Source organism: Petromyzon marinus, chromosome 17, assembly GCF_048934315.1.
Source record: "Petromyzon marinus isolate PM22_M1 ecotype Great Lakes invasive population chromosome 17, UKy_Petmar_22M1.pri1.0, whole genome shotgun sequence".
NCBI lineage: Eukaryota > Metazoa > Chordata > Hyperoartia > Petromyzontiformes > Petromyzontidae > Petromyzon > Petromyzon marinus.
The window spans coordinates 21,556,856-21,584,679 of record NC_133683.1 but is presented as its reverse complement, the minus strand read 5'-3'; the positions used below and the strand labels follow the sequence as shown (position 1 = coordinate 21,584,679).

General features: G+C 46.8%; 1 protein-coding gene across 4 annotated transcripts in view; it reads left to right on the top strand.

Annotated features, from left to right (window-relative positions):
* LOC116943170 (calpain small subunit 2-like) overlaps positions 1–27,824 on the top strand; it is a 66,180-nt gene that overhangs the window by 14,583 nt on the left and 23,773 nt on the right. For 3 of the 4 annotated variants that reach the window (XM_032955778.2, XM_076067723.1, XM_032955776.2), the window contains exons 4-12: positions 10,296–10,414; positions 11,768–11,901; positions 15,049–15,217; positions 15,669–16,049; positions 18,110–18,193; positions 19,211–19,296; positions 21,888–21,965; positions 24,005–24,165; positions 26,453–26,622. In XM_032955778.2, the coding sequence (XP_032811669.2) occupies positions 10,296–10,414; positions 11,768–11,901; positions 15,049–15,217; positions 15,669–16,049; positions 18,110–18,193; positions 19,211–19,296; positions 21,888–21,965; positions 24,005–24,165; positions 26,453–26,622 (1,382 nt within the window). Of the gene's footprint in view, positions 1–10,295; positions 10,415–11,767; positions 11,902–15,048; positions 15,218–15,668; positions 16,050–18,109; positions 18,194–19,210; positions 19,297–21,887; positions 21,966–24,004; positions 24,166–25,735; positions 25,844–26,452; positions 26,623–27,824 lie in introns of those variants that run through there. The other variant, XM_076067724.1, reaches the window with a different exon arrangement.

Sequence of the window (27,824 nt, the reverse complement as noted above, 5' to 3'; positions counted from 1 at the left end):
TAAATTAAGAAAGTTTCCCTTCTGTTTCAACTGCCGTGCCAGGAGATCAATCCAGTGTGCTAACTATTATGCCAAGGCTGCGTCTCCGATTAATTTTATATTCATTGATAATGAAGAGTTTGTTTGACCTGTTACATGATATTGGGTTGTGGACCTAGAGCAGCAGCATCATTGCGTGATTTTTCAGCAGTCTGTTTAAAATCGTGCGTCACAATGTTATGAACTTATATTTATCGTGGCATCCTAGCAACACGGGGTCATGTGAGGCTTCAAGTTAAAAATAGTTGGCCAGATTAAAAGGTCCATTGCTATGAAAATAACAAATTTACATTTAAACAGCAGCAAGGTTTTTCGCTTTCCTAACTAGATTGCATTAACTCAAGGCAGACACCATTTTAAAACGAATGCAACATATGCAATATATCAAATTCATTTTGCACAAATTCTGTATGATCAATATTATTCAAATGATTGTCGGTGGATAAAGGTTGTTACTGTTAGATGGGGAAAATACTTTTAAAGAAAAACGTTATCACTCCTACCCTTGCCTCCACCTATCCACTGCAGTGGTTTATTTCCTTCAATTCAATGGTAGGAAAAAAAACACAATTTCCACTGCAAACAGGATTTCTTGATCATCAGCCTTTCTTCTTGGCCCACATCTAAACTTAAACACTTAACAACCAAGAGCCCTAAATCGCACACATGTTGGTAGCGATCACAGTGACCGAGACACAAGGAAACTTGGATTTAATCTCAATTGCAAATGTCAAGATATTCATGAAAATTCATTGTTTACGTATCTTGTGCAATAACAACCGGCGCAGCGACGCAACGTGAAGCACAATACGGTGAATTGAAAAGCATTGCTGCCTGATAAAGGTCAGCAGATATGGGCCGTCACATCGGGCATTTCTGCCCACGCTTTCTGAGCCGTTCTAAATGCACCAGGACACGCGCACGTCTTTTGTGCACATATATATTACGTGTCATAAACGTTCATTCGAGTGAGCAGCCAAAATTTTTTTTTAACGATGGGGCATATCGCTTAAAGCACGGGGTTGTAAAGAATCCCAGCGAGTAACTGCACATGGCATTGGACCACAGTGCGGGCTCATCTGTCTTGCTGTCAGGTGCCCACTGCCTGGCGTGTTGAACCAGGCAAATGGGTGTGAAGTGTTGACACGTTCAGCTGATCGTGCGCAAGTGGCATTCTGGGAGCGGCCGGGGGCTACGTGAGTCGTTGTCTACGCTCGTAAAGCACGTGCCTGTGGCACGGGTTGATTTAATTCAACACACGAGCCGCCATTGATCGATTCGGGCATTGCGATGTGAGGGTGGTTGAGTCGACTGCATCACAGAGCAGGGAGGTCTCATTGAAAGTTGGGCAGCTGCCCGGGTGTAGCAGTTCACTTGAGAGCCCCGACACTTGGCCCCTGCGTATGTCACCACCACGTCGCCCATTGAGGCAATTAACCCCAGCACGTGCGGTGCGAAACCCGAGATGGTGAGCATAGCTTCCCCAAAACCTGAGTCACAGCCTGCCTGCCTGCCGCTGTAGTGCCCTAGTGCTCAGGGGATGCATGGAGTCCGCTGAGTATAAAACAAATGACCATCGCCATCATTGGCTTTGGTCAATGTACAGATAAATAAACAGTGAGTCTGCTAAGTATAAAACAAGATAATAAATAGTCAAGTGAAAGCGTAAAAGGCATTACGCTTTCGCCACTGTTGAGTCTCACCGGGTGGAGCCGTACTCGCCAATTTAGTAGTTGTGAGTTCAGATCCCGGTTGGATTGTGGGCTCGGCGCATCATCCCTCAGCGAGTAAATAAAATAAGCACCACTTTTTGCAAAGTCAACCAATGGCGGAGCCAGGATTTTCAGATAGGGGGGACAACTCCTCCAGCAATGTAAAATGATAGAGGAGTTGTTAGTAAGTAAGGAGTTGTTAGTAAGTAAGGAGTTGTTAGTATGTAAGGAGTTGTTAGTAAGTAAGGAGTTGCGAGTAAGTAAGGAGTTGTTAGTAAGTAAGGAGTTGTGAGTAGTATGTAAGGACTTGTCCCTTGCTTTTTATTCGACTCTCGATCGATGGCACAGCCACCTTTCGAGGGTCGAATTCGAACCGCGTTGTGTGATCGGCATCGCGCTCGCTGAAGGTGTTGATGCCTTCAGGGAAGTCGTCTACTGTATACGCAACTGCGAACAATTCTGAGCAACTTATAACCGCTTTGCCGTTACCTATTACCAATTATGGACTCAGACTATTGTCCTATCATCTCATAGAGTCACTGGCACATAATAATATTCCACACAGTGGCAGTGGGGGGCGCAAAATGCCGATTTATTACTAATAAACCCCAATGATCCGATTGAAATTATGGATTTCGATCGGATCATTGGGGGGGCACGTGCCACCTCCCCCCCCCCCCCCCCCCCACTGGCTCCGCCAGTGAAGTCAACAGTGGTCATCGTGTGGAGAATGAGCACCGCACCATAGGGATGTAAAGCGTTCCACTGCCCGGCTGAGCATCGCCCACGGAGACAACCAACACCGCCCCAGTGCTTGATTGAGTGCGAGGACACCCCCAGACTTTAAAAAAAAACGTTACGTAAAAAAAAGAAACACATCGAGAAGCATGCATCTGCAAATTGACACGCAAGGATCGGCTGAGCGCGCGGTTGGAAATCCCTGGGGGAAAATGACGCGTGCATTTCTAAATGCGGGGGGGGGGGGGGTAGAGGTTGGGCTGCATGCACTACGGTGGCAAGGCTTGTCCGCTCGCCGGTGGTGGCAGCGGCGGCGGTGTGAAGACAACAACCCGATCCGTTTGACCCAGCTCGACGAGCCCTCCTCCTCCTCCTCGGGTTTTCACTCGCAGAGCTCCGACGCCACTCGGGGGGTCCACGTCGGCGCTCTCAGTGCCGCACTTAAAATGGAAATATTCCAAAGCGAGGGCCCACACACCTGGGCACGTGCACCAAAGCCAACCCACCCGAGCGGGGTGCGATCGTGACTCGATTGGCGCTCGCGCGGTAGATGCCAGTTCATGCGGTGTGCAGCAACACTGCCTCTGTCCCCTATACTAATGACCTCGATCACACACACACACAAAGTGAACCTGCATCTAAAATAGACCGGTATCGCGCATGAGTGTCCATTACTGTAATGTGTGCGTTTCTTGTTACGTGATCATGACGGTATCCTGTTGCCGAATTTCTGCGGCAGCTGGAGCTTGTCCCAACGGTTGACGATTCGGACACATCGGCTGAATGTTGCTCGGTTCCTTTCAGCGAAGGGGCTAAAGGGATAAAAAAAAACCTAAATCGTCACTTGTCAAATTTGGGTGGATGCGAGCCTCCAGTCCCGTGGTGAGCGTGCCCAATGTCACTAAACCTCAAGGCCGTTCTCTAACATGGGGCTTAGTTGGTTTGACCAGGTGAGAATGCAAGATACCAGGATAGTCTCAATGAAAAGTTTCCCCTGTGGGTGATGCTACATCAATTTTTTTCTACATGGAATTTGCTTTGTCGCGTGGCGATAACACCAATAGGCCGATGGGAATACGTCTGTTAAAAAAAAAGACGAAAAAAGCTCCTCACGTAACGACTGAACCCAATTCAGCGAGGGGCGTCCAAGTCGTTCCACGATCGCAAAATATAGGCGGTAGCACATTTGGAGAGTACATAGAGAGTGTGTGTTGTTCTGTTTTCGGAATTTTAACATACTGTATGCCATGACTCTTATCATGTTATTCTTGATTGTACTACGTTAGTAAATGAATTCTGTTACGTTTTTTATGCTACGATAGTTTTCCTGTTAGCATGGGTCACTATATTCTTGGTTCTTTCGGTAAAGTCACGTAGAAGGGACTTTACCGAACGAACCAAGAATATGAATCCCTGCAGTCACGAAAGCTTTAAGTCAAAATGGGTCACTATATTATTATAGTACTAATTTACACTTTGATGCAACGTTCTGTTATAATTGCTACCACTGATTGCTGCTTGAGTGGCAGATATAGGAGGGGAAGGCGCCCAAGAGGATGGCCACTGCAGAGATGGACCTGTGAGATGAGCTCATGTGCCAAAGCTCGACGGAGTTTTTTCAATTCCGGGACAGTGAGAGATGGCGACAACTTGGGGAGGCCTTCATCCAGCAGTTGATCGATCACTGCTGATGACAATGATGATGCACACTGCGAGTCATATTGTAGTTGCATTCAAAAAAGATATGCTTACAAGATGTATATGCCACTCCGAAGACAATATGGATTGCTCATCACTTACTGCTCACACCTGTCCTGACAATCGATGAAATCCGTGGCAGAGTGGGTGCCACCGACGATGTTTAATTGCCCAAGATGCAATGCTTTTTCAATGAACGTGAAAGCCAAACGAAGCGCGTTGGGAGTGAATCCCTTGAGTGAGGCGCATTTCTCTGGAGTGCGGCCAGGAGTTATTATAGGAATCATAAAATAGTGCAGCTGTCCTTATCAATATGCAGCTGATGCAGCATACTATGTGTGTCATCCGTGTCCATGCACAAGCCTGCAAGGTGTCATGCACATGAACTCGTATAACCCTTATCTCTGCAGCAACGCTCATTATTGCAACGTGCAGTGCTTTGTATTCACATACATGTACACGTAAATAATGATACATTTATATTTAATATTTAGTTAATTAAATATTATGTCGCATAATCGCTAAATTGATTTCAGGAGGGTCATTCTGTTGATATTCTGTCTATTCGTTTTGAAGTATGCGTCTATCTGGAGTGTATAACCAGCTGCTGATGAATACAATACTTAGTATTTATTATTATGCTTGTTCACCGAGGAAAGCCTCACTGAGACTCGTGACTCTTCTTCTGGAAGGCGATGATTGCGATGTATAATTCCCATTGAGTAATTTGCGGGTCATTTTTAAATGTGCCAAATATGGACCTTGACGCGAGCAACACAATGGCCTACTCTTACGAATGCCGTCACACGGGATCTGTGATGTCTACTGTGAACCAGACGGTGCGTTTGTTTGCGATTGTGACACCTGCAGTATTACTACAGCGCGGCCAATGGATTCGAACCGTCTAGTTCTCGGACAAGCTGGTGAACGAGCTATCGTTGGGCCACATCACCGCTCAATGAAATTCCTTCATTTAAGATCAGTAAAGAGCCCATTGATAGCATAAGTGGACAGCAGGGTGGCAAGAAGCTCCTGGGTTCGATTCCAGACTTGGGTTCCTTAACAGTGTGGAGTTTGTATTCTTAGCTAAGAATATGAATTACTGCAGTCACGAAAGCTTTAAATCAAAAGTATGGAGTTTGTATGTTCTCCCTCTGTTCTGCGTGGGTTCCCTCCAGGTCCTTTGAAAAAAAATAAGAACCTAAAATGTATTGACCAAATATCCCAATGCTAACGAATTAAAAGCAAACTACTCAATTGGGATAACACATAGCAACATCACCCACGACTGTGAAAATTTAGCAAGACCCTCCTGAAAATACTATTGAGACTCAATGAGGTTTCCTGGGTAAACAGGCATAGTAATCATAATATTAATGCAATTTATATTTTTCGAAGGAGATCTGGGTTAGAATAAACACATCGTAACAACTAAGACCCGGGTGCAACACATTAAAGCGTCGAATCAAACAGGGTCTCTCTAGTGCAACACTCTGAATTGAAATGGCGAACTAAACGTCATAACAGTAACATGTTCTGGCGTGCCACGAATTGAATTCACATTTAAACATCATCACAGCTAACATGTTGCAAAGTGCAACAAAGCACTGTGTGGTGTTCCATCTTGCAACCTGCGATCTGCCTCCTCGCCCCCCCAGTCCCTTCCTCGTCGTTTCTCCGTTGCAGCTCCGGCCATGTGGATTTCACGTCGGCGTCGGCCTTCTGTCATAATCGGCAGCTCTTTATCTTTCTCTCATTTATTCTCCCGCGCCTCTGACTTTCCTTTTTTAAGCTCAATTAGTTGTTTGTATTACAATTTGCATTTATCAATTTAATGACCGAACGAATGATTGATGTGACACTGTACTTGTAAATACCACTTTTGCCAGTACCAAAATATAATAATAGGGTTTTCCCCTTTTTTCTGGCAACAAAACTGAAACCTTTTTACAAGGATTCATGTCTGCATTAACCACAATACCTGCAGTTAAAATGCAAACAAAAAAATACTATGATAATATATGTGGCATTGTCCTTGAAACTGATTGGTCCACACCAAGGGACGGCTTTCTTTTGAGCCTCGACCCAATTGGTGCTCGACCAGATGACGCCAAAAGGCGTACAAAAGAGGTCTAATGATGTAGATGCCCACCCCGAGCCGTCATTATTTTGATAGTGCATTGTCTTTGAGCTGTACGCCTTTTGGCGTCATCTGGTCGAGCACCAATTGGGTCGAGGCTGAAAAGAAAGCCATCCCTTGGTGTGGACCAATCAGTTTCAAGGACAATGCATATATTATCATAGTATGTTTTTTGTTTGCATTTTGACTGCAGGTATTGTGGTTAATGCAGACATGAATCGTCGTAAAAAGGTTTCAGTTTTGTTGCCAGAAAAAAGGGGAAAAACCCTATTATTATAAAAAGGGCATCTGAAGTGTAAACAATGATGCAAAATTAAATAACTTATTGATGATAATTATAGTCTTATTTTCAACAATAATGTTTGAGGTTACTGAGAAAAAATGTTTGGTTGCAATGACTTAATATCAGGCTGAAATGTTTTTATTCATTATCGAAAGCACAGGAATAGGACAGGAACATCGACTGACACCAACAGTATGTATATTGAACTTCTTTCGCACCGTACGTAGCCAACCGTGATAATCCTAGGTGTGGACAGAAAGAAAACTTGCATCAGCATTCATAACAGGACAGAAAATAAAGTCCTGTATATTCCTCCCAGTGCTTTACAGCAATCGTGCTCCATTACATCTGGCTCAATCTCGGAGTTACATTGATGAAGACAAAAAAATATAGATAAATATGAGCATATATTTCACATTCTCTCAATACACAACGTTGCCATTAACCACCATCTTTATTCGTGTGCATTTACATTCAGAAATGCGAGTGTACGTGTGCGTGTTTGCCGTCAACACTTTTGTGTGTGTGTGTGGTCAATTTGCAAGGGAGTGGAAGCCATGTGCGGGAAAGCAGCTGACACGATGATAAAATACATGTTCGGGATGCGTTCATCAGCACTCCAGAGGGCATGAACATCTGTGCCTTCCTTGAGAAACAATAACTACTCTTGCCTGACATAAGTTTGTTTAATACATTGGCATCGTCAGCATTGCCTTGATAGCATTACAGCTTCGTGCGTGATCATAATTAGATGGCTACGTACGGTGCGAAAGAATGTCAACATGCATCATACATCATCATCTCAAGACTTTCCTCTTCTAAGATATTAATTGACTGTCTTTCCATGAACTTTATTAAAAATAATTTACTGCAATCTGCTCCTCCCTTGACTACTTTACCACCACCAAACGCTCCATTGCTATTCACCTTGGTTAGTTCGATTCTGCCCTTTTAAATGGACATAGACATTTGAAGTCTAAATAATTATCAATGTTAAAACGAACTAAACGATGTTTATGGTTGCACTGTAATACACGTACAGTGAGGGAAAACAGTATTTGATCCCCTGCTAATTTTGTACGTTTGCCCACTTACAGAAATGATCAGTCTATAATTATAATGGTAGGTTTATTTGAACAGTGAGAGACAGAATAACAACAACAAAATACCAGATAAACGCATGTCAAAAATGTTATAAATTGATTTGCATTTTAATGAGGGAAATAAGTATTTGACTCCTCTGCAAAACATGACTTAGTACTTGGTGGCAAAACCCTTGTTGGCAATCACAGAGGTCAGACGTTTCTTGTAGTTTACCACCAGGTTTGCACACATCTCAGGAGGGATTTTGTCCCACTCCTCTTTGCAGATCTTCTCCAAGTCACTAAGGTTTCGAGGCTGACGTTTGGCAACTCGAACCTTCAGCTCCCCCCACAGATTTTCTATGGGATTAAGGTCTGGAGACTGGCTAGGCCACTCCAGGACCTTAATGTGCTTCTTCTTGAGCCACTCCTTTGTTGCCTTGGCCGTGTGTTTTGGGTCATTGTCATGCTGGAATACCCATCCACGACCCATTTTCAATGCCCTGGCTGAGGGAAGGAAGTTCTCACCCAAGATTTGACGGTACATGGCCCCGTCCATCGTCCCTTTGATGGGGTGAAGTTGTCCTGTCCCCTTAGTAGAAAAACACCCCCAAAGCATAATGTTTCCACCTCCATGTTTGACGGTGGGGATGGTGTTCTTTGGGTCATAGGCAGCATTACTCCTCCTCCAAACATGGCGAGTTGAGTTGATGCCAAAGATCTCAATTTTGGTCTCATCTGACCACAACACTTTCACCCAGCTGTCCTCTGAATAATTCAGATGTTCATTGGCAAACTTCAGACGGGCATGTATATGTGCTTTCTTGAGCAGGGGGACCTTGCGGGCGCGGCAGGATTTCAGTCCTTCACGGTGTAGTGTGTTACCAATTGTTTTCTTGGTGACTATGGTCCCTACAAGATCCTCCCGTGTAGTTCTGGGCTGATTCCTCACCGTTCTCATGATCATTGCAACTCCACGAGGTGAGATCTTGCATGGAGCCCCAGGCCGAGGGAGATTGACAGTTCTTTTGTGTTTCTTCCATTTACGAATAATCGCACCAACTGTTGTCACCTTCTCACCAAGCTGCTTGGCAATGGTCTTGTAGCCCATTCCAGCCTTGTGTAGGTCTACAATCTTGTCCCTGACATCCTTGGAGAGCTCTTTGGTCTTGGCCATGGTGGAGAGTTTGGAATCTGATTGATTGATTGCTTCTGTGGACAGGTGTCTTTTATACAGGTAACAAGCTGAGATTAGGAGCACTCCCTTTAAGAGTGTGCTCATAATCTCTGCTCGTTACCTGTATAAAAGACATCCAGGGAGCCAGAAATCTTTCTGATTGAGATGGGGTCAAATACTTATTTCCCTCATTAAAATGCAAATCAATTTATAACATTTTTGACATGCGTTTTTCTGGATTTTGTTGTTATTCTGTCTCTCACTGTTCAAATTAACATACCATTAAAATTATAGACTGATCATTTCCTTGTCAGTGGGCAAACGTACAAAATCAGCAGGGGATCAAATACTTTTTTCCCTCACTGTAGTGATGCAATGGCGTTAATTACCAAATTTCCACGAGGATGTCTTTCAGAGCCTCGCAGCGACTTTTGGCTGCTGGCCATCGAATGAGACGGCGGTCACCGCATCACGTGGCGCTTTCAGATGCGCTCCTGTAGCCGTCTGGAACGCTCTTCCTTCTCATATTAGGAAGCCACTGGAGCTATGCACTTTTAAATCAAGTAGATTTAAAACGAATTTCTGTAGAACTGCTTTGTGTGTTTAGTGTGTCGTCCTTCCCAGCACCTCCGATTATCACGGTTGCCTACGTACGGTGCAAAAAAAGTTCAACATTAACGCATACAGTGGCACAGTATTGCATTTTGAACCGTTGTAAAGCATGTCATTCCGTCTCCTCCAGATTGTATGATGCTCCTGAAAGTAAGTCGCATCACAAACATGTGCCCGATGTGAATAAAGTGATACAAATATCGCCACACACACACACACATCTTTCTATTAAAATACGGGAATGGTAACCCAGGGAATATGCAACACCTTTGTGGTGACCCCCTCGACATCGGTGCTTCCAGGCCACTGCTCATATTAGTCCATGGGCCAGAGCAGACATTGTTACCACCCAAGGTAGCAAACTTCACTCAATCCAATTTTACTCGAACAGCAAATAACAGCTCAATTAAAACAGTTATTCCATAATTCACTCTTATTGGCCACACACGATTGGAAGCACTACAGTTATGCCAGCTCAGGTGGTATTGACAAGTGAAATATCTGCTCTGGGCTCATGGACCATCAACTCTGAGCTATTTCAGGTTTGATAGTGCTGTTTGTTGCTGGCCACTTGGCATTTGAGGCGTTTGTGCCTGTACTCAGCACCTGTTAAATCGAGATTGAAAACTCATTTATTTAGAACTGCTTTTGGTGTTTAGTTTGTTGCCCTTTCCCCGCATCTCCAATCAGCACGGTTGACTAAGTACGGTGCGAAAGAAGTTGAACATACATACCTGTGTAAAGTAAATAAAAAACGAACCATAAAGCCGCTGCGCTAACGAGGTCCTGGCAACGCCGCTGGGTTTTGCTCCAGGTGACTGCTGGGTCCTGGCCGCCATCGCTTGCATGACCATGAACGAGGAGCTGCTGGCTCGCGTCATCCCGGCAGGACAGAGCTTCGAGGAGAACTACGCCGGCATCTTCCACTTCCAGGTGGGCACCCTCCCCTGCCGAATCACGCCGAAACAATGGTCCCCAATCCTTTCCCACTGGCACATCCGAGCCGAGCTAGTGCGGAGAACCCACAGTGTAGGTGGTTTATTTTTTCCAGGGGCTATTTGCCGTGTCGTGACCAAACCATGGCCCTACGAGATGCCTGGAAGTCTGCAAGCAGGGTTTGATTTCGGCTGCGGATGCTGCAAGGTGTAATTGGTTAACACGCTGGACCTTACAATGCTGAGGTCACCGGTTGAATGTCCCAGGGAGACAGTTGAAACAATGGGGCAAGTTTGCTCAATCTTCTCTACCTCTGTCCACGCAGCAATATCAATGGGTAACACCACAGTTAGCCAATGGGTAGGTCGTGTAAGGTGTGGGTACTCCCACTTATTCCAAGACACCTGCCCAGCACTAAAGAGTAGGCCAAACTACCCTCTAGCAGGGCTTTGTAGAGCTCCCTCGACTATAGGCCCTTCTGGCAGCGGTGACGCCATTCACTGCAGAGCTGCACCTTTTACCACCTTTCGTATCCATTCTACCTCTCGCTGTGGCTGAGGCTACGAGTCACGTGCCTACTCGAGCCTCACCGGTGACCTTGGAAACGTACGGTGATAAATAGAATGCTGTTTGAGCCGGGCGCAAGTGGTGCACACCTGCGACCCAGCGCTTAGAAGGCAACTCTCGGCGGATCTCGTAAATTTGTAAAACGCCTAAAGCTGCTGAGCCGTGTCGTAGCTAGGTCACGGCAATATGATGAGTGGGTTTGTGAACTCCATCTGTGTGTACTTTTGATCGTGTATCCCTTTGTATGCATGCCGGGTTGTTAGCCGAATGCTCTGATTTCCTTCCACGTGCCAATCCTTCATTAAATAAAACTGGATTGTCCAAACAGTTTAATAGAGGACTCTACTGAAATTTGAGACACAACAGAAGTTTTCGTAAATTTAATTATAATAATTATCAGTTGGCATGATAGTAATCAACACCTCTGTATCTACCATGCTGCGGATATCCCTAATGCCTTTCAGGCCTTTAAGCAGAACGAGCCATGTGTCAGTGAGTGAATCTTAACATTGCACAATTATTTTGTTAATTAACCAGTATTAACATAGCTCATGAGTTCAGGTGCCGGGTGCTGAGTTCTGATCTCCCAAGTGCCAGCTTGCATGCATGGACTGCACTGAGAGATGGAAAGAGGAACACGTGGATTATATAACATAGTGATTTAATTACATAATTTGTGAAGAAATGGCAGTGGGCATGGGAAGAAATGGTAGTGGGCACATTGGCTGATTCTACGAATGGTTCTTTTGACCCGAACGCCCCACCCAACCCCACCCCCTCTAGTTCTGGCGTTTTGGCGAGTGGGTGGACGTGGTGGTGGACGATCGACTGCCCACTTTCAACAACCAACTGGTGTTTGTGCAGTCGGCCGAGCGGAATGAGTTCTGGAGCGCCCTGCTCGAGAAGGCCTATGCCAAGTGAGACTCATTGCTTTTGAATCCAGATCGAAAACTAATTTCTTTGGAACTTATTTTTGTGTTCAGTTTGTTGTCCTTCCCCGCACCTCCAATTAGCATGGTTGGCTACGTACAGTGTGAAATAAGTTATATATATATACATACATTGCTGCACATCCCTCCACCAGTCCTTGTTTTCCCAGGATCATCTCCTTGCAGTTTTGGGAAATCTGTAAGTCTTCCCGTGGCATTAAGCACCATTGTTTTGTGTTAGTTGTGTAATAAAACTCCACGAAATACAAAAAACTATTTTCCACACTTCTGATATTGTAAGAAAATTTTCTTCCAATGACATGTCCCGGTTTTTTTTTCTATTTAAAAGGTGGCAACCTTATTTATTTACTACCTGGCCACAAACCCCTACCGCTCATTTGCATGGCCACTGGGAACCACGCTCTGACAGCCCAGGAATGATTCCGTTTTGACCTATGATCGGCACAGGGGCCTCGGCTCACGTCCCCATGTCCCTTGAGCCACAAGGATCCCTATCCTCAACTCCTCCTGGAATGCCACCTCGTGCCCTCCTAGCCCTCCGCAGCCAGAGGTGCGGTCAGGAAGCAGTAGGAGCATGGAACCTCATCACACAATAGAGGGCCACATAAAGACGGTCACTGCATCGCGCGCTTTTAGATGCGCTTCTGCGGCCGTCTGGAATGCTCTTCCGATAATAGGAAGCCACTGGAACTATGCACTTTCAAATCTAGATTGAAAACTAATTTCTTTGAAACTGATTTTTGTGTTTAGTTTGTTGTCCTTCACCCACACGTCCGACTAGCACAGTTGGCAACGTATGGTGTGAAAGAAGTTCAATAAATTATAAGGCCAATATCAAGTTCTTGTGGAAATTTGTCACGTGACTCATTGAACATGCAAGCAATGCAGCAGAGGCTCTCAAACACTGGTCCGCAAGAGGTATAACGATGCACTGATTCATCGGTTAATGTTGATTGTTAAGCTTTCGGCGTACGCATCGAATGGTGCGTGTAAGAATAATTTTATTTTTTATTTGTAGTATTTAATGGGTTCACATGACCTTTCAAGCTGCGAGCTACCACTGCATTCACCAGAACGTGTAATGTATATATACACAGATAAAGAATTGATTCTCGAAATAAAATGGCAACCCTAAATCGCTAGGGGTCATTGAATCACCAAGGGGTGAATTGTCACACGTCTATGGTCCTGTGACCTAGCAAGAAAATGTGATTGTGCAACACCTATTACTGATGCCTCTACGTCAATGCACGTGTTATTTACCATGCAAAATGATTTCGCTGTGTTGTGCTGAATGTCCCATTGTGTTTGCGGAAGGGGATCCACAAACACTCAGCCTCAAATGAGTACCTAGTGCGTTGTGTAAACATCGCCATGAGGGATACAAAGGCGGTCGGGCACGGTGCTGGCCACCCACCCACTCGTGTGCCGTGCCGGTCTTCAAAGGTGCTCGCTGACAGCACTTGCTCTTGCAGTCTGCTGAGGCTATTCGGGGGATCTTTGTCTGTGTGGAGGGCTCTTGCCTTTTTAAAAATACCGCAATTCAACAGCAATTGTTTAACAGGCCCAAACAGGTCCATAGTTTGCCTACTTGACTAAATAATGATCGACCATTTTGGTCCAGAAGTCTTAAAGGCTGATGGCTGTAGATAGTATTTCATTTTATTTTGTCTAGTTATTTCTGATTTAATAATTCTACAGTTAGCCAAGTAACCAGTGCACGTGTGACTCAACGTCGGAAGGTTACAGGTTCAAATCGCAATCTCGTGGTCGGCTCACCCTATCATGCCTCTGAAGTTGATCAAATGAGAGCCACTTTGTTTCAAGTCAGCAGTGGGAATCCAGTGGAGTTAACTGGTCCTCGTCATGGCATTGTGGAATTTTCACCGCTTATTCGGGGGCACCGATGGGTGATGGACACCACCCTCTGCTCGAAAAGCAGAAACCACTTTGACTTTAACACTTTGACATTTGCAACATCTAATAATAGGGGTTTTCCCCTGTTTTCTGGCAACAAAACTGAAACCTTTTTACGAGGATTAATGTCTGCATTAACCACAATACCTTCAGTCAAAATGCAAACAAAAAACATACTATGATAATATATGCATTGTCCTTGAAACTGATTGGTCCACACCAAGGGATGGCTTTCTTTTGAGCCTCGACCCAATTGGTGCCCGACCAGATGACGCCAAAAGGCGTATATTATCATAGTATGTTTTTTTGTTTGCATTTTGACTGCAGGTATTGTGGTTAATGCAGACATGAATCCTGACACCTGCTGTATATTTGGGGTTTGCATGTTCCCCCTGCCATTATTGCCATCCCGCACCTCTGATTAGCTTGGTTTGCTATGTATGGTGCGAAAGAAGTTCAACATACATACATACATAGAGACTGTCCAGTTGCTGAAACTAACATTTGAAATCATAATGTTTTTTATTTATTTATCCAGGAAAGGCTTACTCAGTCTCAAGGTTTTTATTTTTAATGGGGATCCGGTGGTTCCCACTGCAGGATATTTGACCAATTCATTGCAAAGCAATGTTTTTTATGCATGTGCGAATACATACCAGAATGGCCAGAGAAAACCCACATGTGAGTAGATGACACTCAACTTCTACATCGATCGTTTTATCAACCCAAATGCCGTATGGCCATGTCACGGCCACCTCGCAACCCAATGGGTTTGAGAGGAGTACCACACATCTCGTTAAGGAACATAAACCATCACGTGATCTCCGGTCATGCTTGCAGCGGCTATTGGCTAGCCAGCGAACAAAGATGGTCACCGCATCGTGCGCTTTCAGATGCGCTTCTGTGGCCGTCTGGAATGCTCTTCCTTCCAATATAAATTCTATAAAATTATGAAGCCGCTGGAGCTATGCACTTTTAAATCTAGATTTAAAACTAATTTCTTTACAACTGTTTCTTGTGTTCAGTTTGTTGACACTCGACTATGTACAGTGCGAAAGAAAGTTAAACATACAGTACATACATGTGCTTGATTCCACAAACCCTTGCCCTCATAAAGCGCTCGATTACATTGGCGCGCCACGGCAACCGGTCTGATTGCCTGTTGTCGCTGTCTGATCGCGGTGAATACAAACACAGGGTCCATGGCTCTTACGAGGCTCTGAAAGGAGGGAACACGACCGAGGCCATGGAGGACTTCACGGGCGGTGTGACGGAGTACTTTGAGATGAAAAATCCTCCGAAGGATCTCTATAAGATCATGGTGAAGGCAACGTCCCGTCGCTCACTCATGGGCTGCTCCATCGATGTAAGCGGAAAAGCACAATTACAGCAATATCAAAGGAAACTCTAAGACACCGAGCACGTTCACCATAGCTTCAATTGACGTGCGCCTACATTTAGGGGCTGTCGCTTGCAATTTTGAAAGCTTGATTGCCTCTTTTAGTCAACCCCCAAGAGGTTCACATGTAATATGACGAATCAATATGCCATTTGGATGAGCAGTAATTACGAGAGTTGTGATCCCGCCCCTACTGAGACAGGCAGACAGACGGACAGAGCTAATCCATTCAAAAGTGATACTGGGGACCTGTCTAGGCACCTCTGTGATAATCAATTACATTTATAAAGCTGCTCTCTTTAAGGTACTCAAAGCAACACGTCCATAGTTGGCGGGGGAGGGGGGTGCTAATTTGGGGAATCTGGGCCGTTAGAAAACGTGCACCTGCTGCAGCTGCTGTGCCCGCGCTTGTGCCCAGGATGGGATGTGCTGGCGCTGCGGGGTCCCAGCTCCCGACAGCATCGGCCTCGTCCGCTCCAAGTGCGACAGCTGCTGCGACGAAGAGGACCACGAGCACGAGGGCGAGCACGAGGGCGAGCACGAGGGCGAGCACGAGGGCGAGCACGAGGGCGAGCAGGACCACTCGCACCTGCACCCCCCGACGCAGGCGAGCGGCGGCTCCCCGCTGGCGCGCGGCTTCCCACGCACCCCGTTCTCGGCGCTGCCGGACCCCTTCTCGCCGGGGCCTGGAGCGTCGTCGGCACAGGGAGGCGACATCAAGTTTGACTTCCCCGATGGAGGTGGAGGAGGACGCAGCCTGACCAGGGACAGCAGCGTTAGCGGCCCCATCACGCCCAAGGTGACCGCCCGCGGTGGCGAGATATTAACTCCCGCGGCCGGTGTGCGGGTGGTCGTGGGTTTGATCCCGACCTTGACGCCTGTTGTATATTTGGAGTTTGCGTGCATTCCCCGTGGTCGAGTGGACTTTTCTCCGGGTCCTCTGGTTTTTCCCTCCACTTTTAGAAACGTGCGTTTAGAGTATTTGGCTGCTATAAATTTGCACATGATAAGCCACATGTTAGTTTGTCCTTCCCCCGCACCTCCGATTAGCACGGTTGGCTATGTATGGTGCGAAAGATGTTCAACACGCATATATACAACTAGCAGATGCCAAGGCAGCCGCCCCAGAACAGCTGCAGATGAGATTGTTTGCATGACTTAGGCCAAATAATCTCATCAGGTCTTTGATGTTGAGCAGGCCAGAGCCTGGCTAGTGCTTGTAAAACCAGGCCCACAGTGGGGCCCTCTTGTGTGCAAGGCCCATGAAAAATTGCCTCCTTCTACAGTCACATCATGATGAACCAGATGTGGTCAGAACATGCTCGGGTTTTAAAATACATTGATGTCTTTATTTAGGTTTGGCAGGTCATTAGATGAGGTTTCAGATGTGAATCAGCAGTTGGTCTATTTATATCAGCATATTTAAACTGCTGCACTGCCATGGACACTCATGGCTTCGATCGCAACAGTAAAAGAAAGGTAGCAGTCACGCAGTTGTTAGCGGGCTGCGTTATGCACCTGTCAACTTGAGGTGTTTTTCCTGTTCACGGCTAACATCAGTGGCGATATCTAAACCAGCATGTCCCCCCCATACTTCGCCATACTTATCAGTTTGGTGAAGTATGGGAAAACATCCTCCATGACCAATACGCGGTGTTTACGCACGCACGTGTGTTGAGACCTTCATTCAGTCGTGGACTGACAAAGGTGTGCATTTAAATTTATTATTAACATTCAAAAGTCACAATTATGCTTGCACTTCCTTTTAATATAGTTCAACTAACACCAATAGGAATAGAGTGTCTTGTGTTTCACCAGGTAAGAACTCACGAGAACAGTGTAGAGGAGTCTCATTTGGAAGAGTGGCCTGGGGGCATTCGTCTGCCCATGGGTGGTGACGGTTGCTATGTATCATCCCAAATTGGTAATTTGCGGGTCATTTTTGAATTTGGCCAATTTGGACCCTGACGGAATATTCTATCATGTTAATATCAATGAAGACACCCTCGCCAGTGTGTGGATATCCATTCATGTGTTTGCTCGTGATAAAATCCTGCAGCCACTGCATTGTGCTCACATGTTATCTTAATGGTGATCACGAGCGGCAATGTTGGTCCTGAAATATCATCACCAGCAGCAGAGGCTCACCTAGAAGGGGGCAAAAGGGGCGGATACCCCACGCCCCCCCCGAAAATGTTTATATGGCCATTGCGTGTCATAGGCTAATAAAAATAAATCAATGAAGTACACTTGTAAATATATAATCATGGTTGATGTATTATATTTTTGATATATTTTATATGATGCAACAAAAACGTAAGCTATATGAAATATGTTGTTTGCAGAGCGACTTGGTACTCTTGAAATGTTTAATCACCGTCACCCACTCAGCAATGCATCTCAATCCTGCACGTGAATACATCTCCTGATGTCCTAACTTAACAACGTTAAATTGCTGGATAGTTTATGAAAACAGTCTGTGAGTGTACACTCACAAAACTGTGGAGCAGGACACCTGGATTCTCCACGTGAGCACCGACACATGGCATACGATAACCAGCCGTAGAGATCTTTTAACTTTGTCCAAATTTTTGTCCCGCCCAAAGGTTTTTCAGACTTCGCACTCAACTCATGATGAGGACACAGGGCAGTGCTACCTGAGAAGTGGGCACAGTGGGCAGATGAGTAAGCCGGACCTCTAAAGAGTAGGCCAGGCCAATGTCAGACAGAAAAGGGCTGCCCGATTACCATACGTCCTGGTTGAAGCCTTCCAGAAGTACGGTAGCCTTACCGAAGAAGGAACACAACACGTGCTTCTAAACCTTTGTTCCCTCTACCATCTCAAATGTCTCCCCACAGATCGCCATGTTGACGCACGCAGAGTCGCGGACGCCCATGGGGCTCGTGCGAAACCACGCCTACTCCATCACGGGCTTGGACGAGGTCGACGTCCCTTCCCACCGCCGTCGCACGTTCACCGCCAGCCGAGAGCCCCTCCGCTCACGCTGCATTTACGCAGCCGCCAGGGGGCGAGGGTCATGGTGAAGTTCACAACCCCGGCGGTAGCCAGCTCGGGGCCATGCTCCCAAGGCAATCCTGCGACGCCGAACCCAACCTGAAATGGGCTCGAGGGAGAGGGTCCAGGAGCTCGTTTTTTTTTTTGCAAACCGAGTCACGTGCTTATGTGTCACCCCATTTGCCCGAAGCTGGCCTCAGAATCTGTTGTAATGTCACCGGGTCAATGTGGAGGCTGGCAGCGGGGTTAACGGCATCCTTCGCCTGGGTCATCTTACTCGCAGAAATAAAAGCGCATCAGCTCTGAAAAGCTTAACCTAACCTTGGCCTGCGTTTCCTGAGTCTCTCAGCCTGGCTGCAGAGGGTAGAGAAGGGAGGCAGGGGAGGATGGGGCATGGGGGAGGACGCGTGAGGGTCTGAGCTCCTGGAGCCCCAGGGCCTTTGAAGTATGGGGACTTGGATGTGGACTGTTCTGATGATCCTGGAATGCAAGTTGGTGGTCATGGAATTGTCGCATTTGCGGCTCAAAGCCTTGAGTGACAGTGTTGCAGGTTCTGTGTGTGCTGTTGTAGTGATGAAGGAGAGACACCAATGTAGAGCGATACCATTTAAAAGGAGGAACAATAAAGATCTAAAGTGCCATTAATGTCCACAGGTACATTTAGGTGTGTTCTCATCAACGGTCTCATTGGACCAGTGGGACTTTTATCGTTCTTGGTGAAGGAACGAGTTTTGTGTTTATCTAAATTACTCATTCATTGTAAACCTAACCCATGTTTGCCAGCACAGAGTCAACAACGATTTGACATTCTAGTACGAGGTGAATTTGCAACTACTTTGTGCCAGCCCGAACAGGTAGCCCACTGGAATCGCTTGCCCCAGCTGTCTGCACGCCAAATTCTGTCCTCTGCCTCTGTTCTGTGTTCACGTGTGACGAATGTGTAGGTGAAGCATCGCAGCAAGATCGTGCAGCTGGTCCGACTGCGAAATCCATGGGGTCACGTGGAGTGGATCGGGCCGTGGAGCGACGCGTGCGTGACAGTGTCAATGTCTTTTCCACACTTTTCCGCTCGCTCTGATCTACCTTGACCCGACCGGTTGAGCGTCACCCGCCTCCACCCACCTCCACCCACCCTCTTCCTGTCACAATTCTCACCCCCGCCCTCCGCTCGCTGGCTGTGTACAATGGTTCGACAGCTTTTGCTGACTAGTGTAACAAAGAGAAACCAACTGATACACAATAGGTGGAAACGAGAAAGTATAATTAGGAATGAAGTTTGGGCGGATCAGAGGAGGGGCCGCAAATCCACAAACGCTATGCCAAGGCTTGAAAGGAGCAGCGGCTTGACTTTTGCGACCCTTGTATCGTCCGTGTTGTTATTCTGGAAAGGCTCTGCAGTTGCAGTGGGTGCTGCAGTCGTGTTTAAGGTCGCACTCATTACACACATAGTGCTGGCTACAAATCAATCACAATACCCTGCTGATCTCGTCAAGGGGCATAATCCATCATGGGAACTCCGGTCATCATTTCAGAGGATTTTCGTTAGCCACCGAACAAAGACGGTCACTGCACCGTGCGCTCTCATATGTTTTTATGCGGCTGTCTGGAATGCTCTTCCTTCTAATATTAGGAAGCTACTGGAGCTATGCACTTTTAAACCTAGATTGAAAACTGATTTCGTTCGAACTGCTTTTTATGTTTAGTTTGTTGTCCTTCTCCCGGACCTCCGATGTGCATGTTTGGCTATGTACGGTGCAAAAGAGTTAAACGTACATGCACGCACACAAGCTACGAAGGCGTTTGCCGAATCTCCAAGCAGAGGCTGCACGCGTTAAAACAAACCATACGGGGCTCTCTGTGGTGATTGAGTTCCAGCCAGTTCCCTCCAGATCAGCGACCCGGAAAATATTTCCGTATCTGGCACACCACGTCCAGTATACCTCGTCACGTGCCTACGCGATTCTACAGTATATTGAGTAAGTCATTCAACGCTTTGCGCACATAAAGCTGATCTAATGATTCATTGATAAGCATTGATTTGCATACTCGCTACACATGTGTAGGGACGCAGATCGTAGACAGTAATACTTGGATGAACTTCGTTTATTTAACAAGCACCGCCGAGATAATACACAACACCCTGCGTGGGTGCACACTGTTACAATTAAGACCGTCTATTTTCTTGTTTCTTTCACCATCTCCTCGTCGTCGTCTCTGCCTTCACCATCCCGGGGTGCTGTAAGACGACCGCGGTCGTCCCGACAGTTCTGTTCCTTCACATGAAGAAGGCTACTTGTGTTGTGGCCGAAACGTCGTGAAAATTTTATTGTTGTATTTTGTTTTATTGTTTTATTCTCATTCTACGTGACTTTACCGAAAGAACCAAGAAGATGAATCCTTGCAGTCACGAAAGCTTTAAATCGAAATAAGACGGTCTATTGTTAGAACAGTTGGCAGGCTGTCTGACTAACAGCACCCCGGGATGGTGAAGGCAGAGACGATGACGAGGAGATGGTGACGACAGTGATCTTGAGCGGCACGACGGGGATTCCACTTCCAGCAACAGCCCCGAGCTGCCGCTCAGGGCCCCCTCTTATACTCCCTGCGTGGCCTCGCTCCGCCCCTGCCACGCCCCGCCCCTGCCACGCCCCCTTCTGGAACCTACCAGCGGGTTCCCGGGGCTTCCCGATGGGCCCCTTCTGTGACCTTTCCCCTTTAGATGTCCCCCTCTCGTGTCTATCGTAGCCTGCTGACGTGGGTACTGCCCGACACCGCAGTTAACCTTTTCCACCAGCAGCCAACGCTATACCACTACACATGCATGATAATTTACTATTTACACAAATGTTACGCTCTTACATTTAGGCTCACGGAGGAAACAAACGTTTTCTAATCAGACTAAACAATAATCATTTGAACTTGTAATGCGCCGCACAGCACTCGCTCGTAGATAGAGAGAGAGTGACTCAGAGTCACGAGGAGGAACCACAGACAAGTTGGAAAGGGCAGCAACAGCCAGGCGGCGAGCCGGCACCAATAATTGTCCAAGCTTTGTGGTCCTCTCTATATATACACACATGTGCAGATGTGTCCAGCTAATTAACGAGTGTTTACATTGTGGGAGGAAACTGGAGTGCCCGAATTGGTACATGTCAACTCGGCATGTCATTATTCAGTTCAAGGATTGATTCTCGTGCATCGTACTGAATGGATCATCTCTCGTGCCTGTGAAGCTTTGACACGCAAGGGATACAAAAACGCAAAACATTCTTACAAAATGATTGAGACTAATGTTCAATTTTTTATTGACGATTAAACGCATCGTTACACACCCATACTGCCACGTGTGCTAAGCAAAGAGCAAAACCACCTCAACACTGTGCACCCATTAGCCCCTCATTGAGACAGCAAAATAAACAGCAGACTAACAATTTGGACATTGGACCTCCTTCAGAGAATAACCGTCAGAGGCGGGGGGCGAAACGTTGTAATGCCAAACACGTCCCTCTGTTACTGGGCAGCGCCAATGATTATTTTGTCGGAGTGAGCTGTGTGAACGCTGGCATTTATTGGCCTGTTCTAAAGTTGTCTTTTTTTTTACCCCCCCCCCCCCCTTTACAGCTCCAAGGAGTGGAATGAAATCACGCCATCGGAGAAGCAGCGCCTTCAACTCATCAGCGCTGAGGACGGGGAGTTCTGGTGACCTATGCCCACTGCGGTCGCGTCAGCTGTTACAATTGCCGCCTTGCCGTTGTGTTCGGCATCGCCGTGACCCCCCGGTTCTCTCTCAGGCGTCACGGTGACCCCCCGGTTCTCTCTCAGGTGTCACAGTGACCCCCCGGTTCTCTCTCAGGCGTCGTGGTGACCCCCCGGTTCTCTCCCAGGCGTCACGGTGACCCCCCGATCCTCTCCCAGGCGTCACGGTGACCCCCCGGTTCTATCCCAGGCGTCGTGGTGACCCCCGGTTCTCTCTCAGGTGTCACGGTGACCCCCCGGTTCTCTCTCAGGCGTCGCGGTGACCCCCCGGTTCTCTCTCAGGTGTCACGGTGACCCCCGGTTCTCTCTCAGGCGTCGCGGTGACCCCCCGGTTCTCTCCCAGGCGTCGCGCGAGATGCAAAAGGGGCAGCCCCCGCAGGTTCGGCAGCCTGAATTGTCGAGTTAGCCTCGGGGACGCCACCTGGCCTGCAGTGGTGTCAGAAAAAGTAATACGTGGTTACAGTACCACATAAGGATGCTGTTGGTTAATATCAAGGGTGTTCGCCGTTGTGTTACATAACCGCTTACCTAATGAGGGGCGGTCGTGTAGCGGTTAGCGCACTGCACTGTGAACCCCGCCACCCGAGTTCGATTCCCGCTTACAGCCAATACCAGTGACGATTATCGGAACTGGTCCTGGGCCACCCCTAGGTTGACTCAGCCTCAGCTGAGTACTTGGTGCAGTGTGTGAACATCGCCACTGAGGAGACAAAGGCGGTCGGGCGTGGTGCTGGCCAACAACCCCCTCGTGTTGCTGTGCCGGCCTTCATAGGCGTTACTTGCTAACAGCACTTGCCCCAACAGTCTGTTACAAAAACACTCTGATGTCGTGTTTTCTGGCCGCTCCCGACAAAGCTCCCAACACGTGGAGCGAAATGTCAGACAGCATGCGGGAGAACATGCACATACCGTGCCTTTGCCAAGCATGGCAGAATCGTAGCACACTGCAGTTGTATAAGACAACTAAAGTTAAAATGTCCCCGAGTGACCTATTTAATTCAGTGTAAAACAACGGACCACTGCTAACCGGTGAAAATCATTCGAATTGGGAACGTTTTAAGCATGCTAATGTTAGGCAATAGAAAAAAACATGGCATCTTACAAAACAACGACATGTAATTTGTTGCATTGTGAGACTGTGAGAGATGGAGACAGATTTTCATGATCCCTTACTTCAGCAGTGGAAAGATCAGGGCTGATAATGACGATGTTGAAAACAACTTAAGTGAACATTTCCCTTCGTGATATGTAACTCAATATACAAAAAATACTAAGATTAAAACTTTCATCACTCTCATATCTATACCGGTTGTAAATTTCAGGAAATATTTTCTGAATCTTATTTTGTAAATGTAAACAACAGAAATGTGATCCGTGGAAAATTATTTTTATATTTTTACCACTTGCAGACTGATGAACGTCAGTCATTTCAGAAATATGAAGTGGTTTTCTTGATCATTTCATACCAAAAACATACTTTTCTAATTTAAATGTAAGGTAAAAAAAAAACTCCGTGAAATGTATTTCACCTCAAAAATATTTTGGGATTTTTTGTGATAGCTGTTAAAGCTGTTGATACTTTTGGTAGGGGTTTAATATCAGGGGTGTAATGATGTATTTCATATTACTGTGTGTATACAATATCTATAAATTATGGATTAATGCGACCCCCTCCAGTCCCGAGGGGCCACTACATTTGTCACAAAGTTAAAAACAATATTAATGAATTATCGATTCAAACGATGAACCCAAAATCACGACAGTTTGCTGAATTGCAAGAGAGGGGAGGGAGGAAGTCATTAATCCCTTAGTTGTATACCACGTAAAAGTGCTCTTTTTTTTCAACAAATAACTGACCAACTCCATCACAAAATCACCTGGACCACGAGGCAATTGCCGGGTCGGAACTCGGCTCGTATGCACCGGGCCTATCGTTGTGAGCGCAAACACAACCCGTCGACGATCTTCTCTCCCCGCTCAAGGATATCCTTCCAGGACTTCTGCCGCAACTTCACCAAGCTGGAGATCTGCAATCTGTCGCCGGACGCGCTCGCCGACGACCGCACCAACAAGTGGACGGTGTCGGTCAGCGAGGGCCGCTGGGTGCGTGGCTGCTCGGCGGGCGGCTGCCGGAACTACCCGGGTACCGCCAGCACCCTCGCTACCCTGTTTGCATCTCGCTCGTCTACCCGCTCCCCAGCCCTACCTGCTCCCCTGCCTACCTGCTCCTCCATCTACCCTCTCCGCTGTCTACCTGTCCCCTGTCTACCCGCTACCCTGTCTATCTGCTCCCCTGCCTACCCTCTCCTCCGCCTACCTGCTCCTTCGTCGACTCTGTCTCCTGACTGTCCTCTCTCCCAACTCCCCCAATTTCTCAGCAGCACCTCACAAACACACCAGCCCCCCACACACAAACGCCCAGTCTCTATGTAGGACAGCAGCTGTTGACAAGCCAGCTGGTGGTGAAATTAATCCACCCCGGAGGCAGAGGCTTTGCATGGTTGGCATTGGTCCTGTTGCAAGGAATGAAATGGGCACTCGCTATCTGCATTCCTCTCTCTTCTGAGCTCCGTGCTCGGACCCCCTCCAGCCCATGGGCCTCAGAGATGATGAGATGAATTAATCCTGTGCGGGATACGGTATCACAGAAATTAAAGTGTGCACCCATTCCTGTAATGCCACAACTGCTATTTAGATAAATAAACTTCAGGTGTGAAACAATTAACTCTCCCAGCGATTCGATGAATAGTCACAATTCAGGGCCGCGATTCGAATTCGGACTTGATTCTTTCTCATATAACGTTCCCCTTTCTTTCGTATTTTCCATTTTTGTTTTCCTGTCTCGTTTCTATAGTTTCATTTCGCTCCATCTTTCCGAACGTGACCGGTCCCTTTCCCATCGTTGCCTACTCATGGAGACAAATCATGGCATGCTCAGTTGTGACACAAAGCAATCGGGGAACACTTGTGTGTTGTGATTTTGTTTTTCTTTCCCAATCCTCTTCCATTACACCGAGTGTATCTTGTCACGAGACTTCAGGATCGGTAGAGAAGTCTCCGAGAGCAGTGCAACTCCACCCGTAGTTTCTCCAAACTCTGGTCCACGCAGACTCCCACGGTGCTCCTTTCCAAGTTTCACAAATTACCGTTGGATTGCGAATAAAGTTGGCTACAAGCTGCACACTCCTGACGGTTGCGAAATAGTTCCCTCGTTACTTGGATAGAGCACCTGGTTTAAATTAACACCACGTGTGCTTGTGTGCGTGTAGAATGCACTTCGTAACAAGCACTCTGCAGTCACCTGGGGCTATTGTGTCGCAATAATGAGACACGTGCGGCTGCGTATAACGACTTGATTTGTATAGAATTGAAGCTTTCGTGACTGCATAAATTACTATGCTCATTGGTTTTTTCGGTAAAGTCACGTATGTAGAAAATTATATTAAAATTATTTTCTACATACGTGAATTTACCGAAAAAACCAATGAGTATAGTGACTTGATTTGTGTTTGAACGGAGGGTATTGGTGAACATTGTTGGTAAACATAGAAAGGCTTACCCTGGTGGGTCACGATGACTTTGAGAAGCCTTGCCATTCGAGAGTGGCCCGCAGCTTTTGAGATCGCTTCAAGTAACCTTTATAGTTTTATTTTATTATTTTATTCTCATAAATTATGACGTCACCCTGCTGCTCTATTTAAGACCGGGAGCAAGCGAGGGCTTTACCATTCTGGCGAATTGCTCGATGATGCTGGATGTAATTACCAGCGAAACGGCGTACTCAAACTGTAAATGTTGTGGATTCACTCTTCAACACACCGGTGGGCTAAAGTAGTGAATTATTTTTCTTTTGTCAACGTGACACTTTTTTTGCTGATTGGCCGTGTCGGGTGGTGGAGGGTTATGACACATTTATAAATAACGCGATCTAACCCAAAAACCTTTATTATGAAGAACAAAAGAAGATTTATCCACACACTTGAAGTTGCAATTTTCCAATGTGCACCACTGCAGATAACTATTTAATGTGTGGAATATTAAGTTAAGAGTAAAACTAACTTATTAGAATATATTTTGGTGTGTGCACTCTGTGGTGATCGGGCTGAGAGCATCAATCCACTACATTTGAGAACTACATTTATCCACGGGTGGCTAAAACCCAGACGAGGAACCTGGGATCTCAGCGATGCCCTCAACGACTTTGCCACTTCTTATATGACAGTAGGCATCAACGCCAGTAGTGAATTTGTGAGTTTGTGTGGGTCCTGTGTAAGTCTATGCGGGTCTGTGTGATCGATGTGTGTCCGAGGCTATGTGCAGCTGCGTGAGTCCGTGTGCATACACGTGTGACTGTGTACGCCCTACGTGAGTCCGCGCGGCTCGAAATCTGACACGTGACCTGCTGCTGTGCTGGCCACGTGCTCGCGCAGATACCTTCTGGACGAACCCCCAGTATCGACTGCAGCTCTACGACGAAGACGATGACCCCGACGACAACGAGCTGCTGTGCTCCTTTATCGTCGCGCTCATGCAGAAGAACCGACGCAAGGAGCGCAGGCAGGGCAGCACCATGCTCACCATCGGATTCGCCATTTACGAGGTGCGTGCGTCGCCCAGGGAAGCCGCGGCGATCCGAGCGTTCGCTCACTCCGAGCAGCAGAGACAAATAAAAGTAGAAATTCCACCAGACACGGACCATCAGAAATAAGAGCATGACAAAGTGTAGAACGCTAATGTCTGTTGGTGAGAACGAAATAAATGGGCCTTACCCTTTCTGGCAATAAGGAGGTGTTTAAGATGTTCAAACACCCAATTGATGCTTATTGCAAGGCATCAAGTTTCAAAGACAATGCATATATAATTATCAGATCACGTTTGTATGTTTTGCCGCAAGTATGTGTGGTTAATGCAGATTTTCTGCCTTCCAAGAGGTATCTGTTTGGTGTTTGAACATCTTAACACCTCCTGTTTGATTGCCAGAAAGGGTCGAGCCTATTCTTGTTTCCACCCCCCCCCCCATCATTTTCATACTGGCACAATAAGGTCCCGTAGATATTACTGTCTGTGTTAGCGCGCAAAACACAGATATGCACGAGGGAAAATGCTATCCAGAAGGGACACTTTGGGGGATTTCTGTAAGCGCGAATTTGAATTACCAAAGCGTGCCCGTGCCCGCAGGCCGCACGTTTTATCCAGACCCTGCACCACGGGCTCACTCAGTGCCCAGTGTACAGACTGCTAGGCTACACGCTGAACTGTTGCTTGCAATCTACAACGCTCGTTGCGAATCCCTGCAACCTAAAGGTAAAGGTGCAGCGCTGAAATTACCTGCTCTTGGCACTCCTGCTAGAAGGGCCTCCACTTCTGTAGAACCCCTTTAGATGGTATTTGGCCTACTCTTCCATGTTTGTTAATGGTATTATTTGAATAAAGACAGGTAAAACAAATCAAACATTGGTAATCTAGGTGTAGAAAGACATTGCGCAAACGCTCTTTAGCAATCTCTGCTGAACTCGTAAATCCAACGCTGTCTTGGCTCTAATGCCGCAGGCTTACAGCCCTTTCGTCAGTCTACTGCTGGATGAGGGCCTCCCCACGCCGTGTGGGTTGTGGTGGTTACATGACCATACTTCACCATCCTGGTTAGTGCGGGTTGGTGAAGGTGAGGAGCATGCATCTGGGAGATTAGCATCGTTGGCTACGTACGGTGCAAAAGACGTTCAACATGCATACAATATAAGTACCGTACCACAATGCATCTTGCTGCACTGGCCTCTGCAGCCCACCGTATGGACCGTACGA